This window comes from Mizuhopecten yessoensis, unplaced genomic scaffold (genome assembly GCF_002113885.1).
Source record: "Mizuhopecten yessoensis strain PY_sf001 unplaced genomic scaffold, ASM211388v2 scaffold7901, whole genome shotgun sequence".
NCBI lineage: Eukaryota > Metazoa > Mollusca > Bivalvia > Pectinida > Pectinidae > Mizuhopecten > Mizuhopecten yessoensis.
In genome coordinates, this window is record NW_018407279.1 from 623,815 (window position 1) to 629,397 (window position 5,583).

General features: G+C 33.9%; 1 protein-coding gene across 1 annotated transcript in view; it reads right to left on the bottom strand.

The window, feature by feature from the left end:
* LOC110454485 (huntingtin-interacting protein K-like) overlaps positions 1-5,583 on the bottom strand; it is a 12,590-nt gene continuing 7,007 nt past the window's right edge. Inside the window, exons 2-3 of the mRNA XM_021503991.1 lie at positions 3,666-3,773; positions 1-2,180 (exon numbers count right to left, since the gene is read on the bottom strand). Of these exons, the coding sequence (XP_021359666.1) occupies positions 2,085-2,180; positions 3,666-3,773 (204 nt within the window). The 3' untranslated portion in view covers positions 1-2,084. The remainder of the gene's footprint in view (positions 2,181-3,665; positions 3,774-5,583) is intronic.

Consider the following 5,583-nt stretch of genomic DNA (forward strand, 5'->3'; position numbering starts at 1 on the left):
GAAATAAATAATATAATCTTTTTATTTACTTTCATTCAAGTCAAACACGTATCTCTAATTTATTGTTCAAAATCCATTGTAAGGAACCCTGTCATTGTATCTCTAATACTTTGTTCAATATCTGCTTAAAGGATCCTTGTCCCTACGCAGGCAAAAAATATGAAAATTCACAGTAGTTTATCATAAATAGTGTAGCCTCCCCTGAAATGACTTTTGAATATAATTGAAGCCAAGCTGAAATAAAATTCCAGTGATAAATCTACATACAAGTCCCAAGTCCTATACTCATAGAATTTCTAGAAATACTGAAATTTAACATTGTAGGACCCATTGTTTTGAGTACACGCGTACAGTTGAAAAGGACCCATGGACATAAGTTATAGATTAATCACTGGGAGACTGTAATCAACTAGGTAGCTTTGAGGGTTAGAGTGACGGTATAATGATCGGAGGTCAATGGTTCAAATCCTGGTCTGCCAATGATGTATTTTTACACTCAGAACACTTTTCATGTTTTATATTTTTTCACCTTTAATATAAGTTCTGAATCTATAGATACTTAAACTAGGTCATTAACTCATTCATCCCTAAAGTTTCATGAACTCTAACCTTTGAACTGAAAGAGTTCAAATGTGTCTTCAGGGGTGACTGAGTTAAAGAGATAATCATTGTACATTTGAGGACCTCTGTACCACTGCCAAATACTGTAGCTATCAGTTATTTGAAACACATTTTTTTTGGCATGATTATAGCTTTAATAAACCATATCTGAAAAAAACGCAAGCCTTGTAGGAGTTTGTTGAAAAATAATCAAGGAGACTTAAATAAAAAAATAACCAACGGAAGTGTTTACAGCGTAAACAAATTCCAGTAGGCCTACTCCAGGATTGTTATTCTGTCATATAAATCAACTGAGTATATCTGGTCAATGAAAGTGTTCTAATCAAAATGTGCTAGTTATATCCAAAAAGAATTTAAGGGGAGACTACTGTATATAAACAAAAACTCAGTGGAATTCTCCAGTGTTTAACCTGCCCTGGGATAAGGATCTTTAATATGTAAGTAAATTTTTCCATTTGATTATATAAACTGAGAAGGAAATATTCAAAAAAAATTAAGCTCAATAATAGGCTCCATTTTCCAAAAACATATAACTGTGTACAGTTGATGTTTTAAATTATACTAACTTTTAATTTAAAGTCTTAATGTTAAACAATTTCCTTATGTTAAGCTACATCTGCTACCCATGGAAAGAAACTTTTACATAAGTCTTAACTATTTAGAAACTTGCAAATGTATTGCCCTGTTTTACAGCCAAATGCTGGCTATTTCCACAGGTAAAAATGTTCCCTAATTTTCTAAAAATGAATGGATATAAGACCAAACAATACTTTCCCCATTCATGCAGACTGTAAATCCATCACACTCAAATCAAGTAAATGTTTGAAATCTATAGCCATGAACAATTCAGCAATACTCCCATGTCATAGAATGGTCTGCTTCATGTTGAACCTCGTCCCAGTGACAAACTAGGCAGTGAAGTGGGGAGATTAAAACATATTTTTCAGCTTTATAAGTATATTATATTTGGACAAACAGTTGAAAACCACATACACACACTTGCCAACTCCCCCAATTAAAGGAGGGAGTCTCTGATGTTCAACCCTTAAATCTAGTATCTCTAACCATCAAATTTGCTAAATTATATTCCTATAATCCTAGATCTAATTAATTCATCTGAAAGAACAACTCAAAGTATGTCAAATTAACGGATCATTTTGTCTCAATTTATACACACATTTTATTTTAACATATTTTTTTAATTTTGAGCTAGCGATTGGTAAATACATAGTAACTTCAATGGTAACCAAAATCAAAACAAATATTGAGAAAAACAACTTTGTTTCGTTGGAAATGTTGGTCAGATTTTGCTGAGTACTGGCCACAGAAGGGAAACAAGACAGTCACTCTTCACTGTTCCTGCTGCCACAGAAAGGGTACTGTGAGTTGTCCTCCCTTTGACCTATAGCTCACTTCCTGTCTTTTGAAATAGTCACACGATTTTCACATGTTTTTATCGATGGTCAGTTGGTCAGTTCTACTAAGGCAGCCACCAAGTCTCCCTTGAATTCCCGAAGCTTTCTCTCAGCTTGAGCTGAAGGTATTTCCATTTCGTTCACCTGGTATGGAAAAAATTGTTGCCATGAATATAATATACATGTGCAAAGTAAATCCTCATTATCCTGTCCAAAGAAAGTTTAGAGTCATAAAGAGGTTTGGAAATAAATTGAGGGAAATGTTGAAAGTAATTCTTATGAAAGGGACGTTGAAACTTGTTGGAGTCAAGTGAGTTGGCAAATGAAACGAGGGACATAATATCGAAGTTTTACTGTATATGGTCAAATTGAATTGAGGAAAAAACATTGTTATGTAAGTTATGGCAAAACCTAGTACGCTGTTATGACAACATCAGTTAATTGCTTATTGAATAGACTCCATATTCGCTGGTCAAACATAACCAAGAAAACCATAGAAACAAGATTAGGGCTTTCCTGATTCATTGAAAAAAAACTCATTTGTTTTGAATTATATTGGAACTGCGCTAAACCATACGTATTTATATACCTCACAATACAATGCGAACAATTCGTTAATTTGTGTTTGATGTCCTATTAACAACCATGGCCATTATAGGCGTGTCAGCAATAGGATGTGCATCACATACATTACTACTAAAAAGTCAACTTCATCCTAAGCAAAGAACTCTACACGTTTTTGCTGATTACTAGCTATCTCATGATATTGTTGTATGCAGCTTTCTTTTCTGGGGACTTTTTGGTGCTGATATTGGGCCCCATTCTCAACTAGAACTACTTCATATTTACACCTAATTCACAAAATTTGCAGTTTACTCCTAAAATTTCCATTCCCACTCAATTTGGTATATTTTCTCCCTAAAACGAGACAAAAAGCCCCATCCCAAATGACAACGAAAAAAACACTGTTATGATTTTTAGTACTTTTTGTTTCAATTTTGCAGTTGACAACACATGTACTGAAGGATTAAAAAACAAACGGTACCCATTTAAGAGTTTCATAAGAAATTGGCCATTTCAGTGTTGTAAGTGTATAAGGATATAGGCAAAACTGATTGATAATATCAGTATTATTAATGTTTAATTTCCATATAGTCAAAGAATATGATTTGATACAAGAGAGCACGGTGATGAAATACTACTCAATGAATTGTGTAAGCCCTAATTTGGTAGTCATCATAAAAATTTGAGGTCTCTACATCTAAAGCTAGCTTCAGTAAAGGACATTTTTAATAAGGGCAAATAGATATGTATGAATCTGGTACCCTAACAGACCCTAGTTATTACCTCTAACCATAACAAATTTATCTCACTAGAATTAATTCCATTTTCTTGTTGGTATAACTTGTCCACTGGATGTAAACAAATTTTCCTTCTTATAACACATATTTTCTTTATTCTGAATACAAAGTATACAAATGAAATTTTCCTGGTCGAGGTCTGGTCTATCAAAATTTAAGTAGGTCTATATTAAGATTTCAATCTGTCTCATAGAACTATTGTTCTAAATTCTAAGACAGCGAAACAATCAGTCTTTACAAATAATATCGCTGAAAACCATGTACTTACTATAATATCCACGTCTTCCTTGTTGATCTTCACCTTGGCTAGTTCTCTTTCACGCTCCTGTCTTTCTGCACGTTCTTTTGCCTTTCTGTCACTTACAGCTTTCATCGCCTAGCCATTATCAAAACATAAAGATCAGTAAACTATGTTCAACATGTCACAATTTTCTACTCCAATAACATACATATATATGTAATCTATTTTTGATCAGAAAATTGATTATGTTTACTGCAACATCTTATTTCCTGTATTTTGACAGAAACGTTTTGCAGAATAAATGATTTCTGTGACCCTGTTTTCACTAGACACGCATAACTACAATACATGTACATGTAAAATTTTCTTTATATCCCTGTGGGTTATAATATGAAAGAGAAACCCCTAGCTAGAAGGATTTTGTGTTTTTCTTTAAGGTATATGATAATTACTCCCATTTACTTTGGTACCAAACGCGGAACACTGAGCCATATTTGGCCATGAAATGTTGATTTTACTGATGATGTGCTTTACGTGTACACTGACTAGCTTTATTACGATTTATTCACTAGTTTATATGTTATACTCCTGAATACTGTGACACCCCTTTAAACGTGACGTGTCCCTGTGCCACAACTTGTAAGGTTCTTTAATGCAGGACAATAAGGTTACCTTTGTAAAAATAAATTCATTACAACATAGCCCAACTACTCAACCAGTGCATCTTTACTCATTTTCCTACTAATCTCAACCAGGTACTGGAACACTGGAAAACCTTGTTATCTCTTTATAGACAGATTTGGCTATATATATAGTGACTAGATATATATTGCAGTAATACTGTATATCAGACAAATGTAAACAAACAGATCAATTGTGGCCACAATTTCCTTCTGCAAATTTCAAAATTGCTGGACATGAATAGTGAGTCAATGAAACGAAAGATTTTTATTCAATAACTCCATATCTGTTGATTTTGTTGATTTTCATTGTTGCAATTTGTGGTACTCTCATCTTTAGTCTTCTGTATCTGATGAGTAGACAGGAAAATTAACAGTTTCTGTACCAAATATTCCCTCCATCTCGGCTCATAAAAAACTGTAACATGTGGGCGCGGTCACCCATCCAACTTCTGACCATGTGCACGCTCAACGTTTTCCTTAGCTGTTACACAACTTTCACAGCATGTTTTCATTCCTACTTGGAAGGATCTTCCGAAAGCACACCCGATCTTCAGGATGCCATATTGAAAAGACACTCTAGTTTTATACTAATAATGTTTAAATGTTGACTGGAAATAATGCAACGAATGAATTTTACCCAATCCATTAAAATTGTGTAATTGGATAAATAATCTTTCATTTCAGCAACTCACTTGTTTGGCCCACAATGTAATCGACGTGCTTAACTTAAAAAAAATATGACCAGTAACGGGTTGTTTATTTGCATTCGTCCTATATATGTGTCATATTTGACTACATGTATATGTGGCAGGGATAGCCTGTCCAAGTATTATGGATAGTGTAGTCATTAAATTATAATGTTTTAAGAAAGGCGGATGAATGAAGTAATATTAGTGGAGTTTAATATGTAATTATGTCTTGTTTGTTCAGGTGTACATGTATTGTGTGTTTAGTATCTTGTCTTGTTCAGTGTCATTGTCCATGTGTCAGTTGTTCAGTGCCATGTGCTTTTGTTTATGTTTTGTTCTGTAACCTGTGACCTGTTTGTGACCTGTAACCCCATACTTACCTGTTGGTCATGTGACCTTTCCTACCTGCCCATGCAATTCACCTGAGTGTAAATCAGTTCTGGCAGACAGGTTGGAGGGATGGACCATATGTAAAAGGTAGGAGTTAATATGTTCAAAATTAATGTAATTTTGAAGATACTCTTTTCATGTAATAGCTAACTGTAAAACAGATTGTATTTACTCTCCAAATTA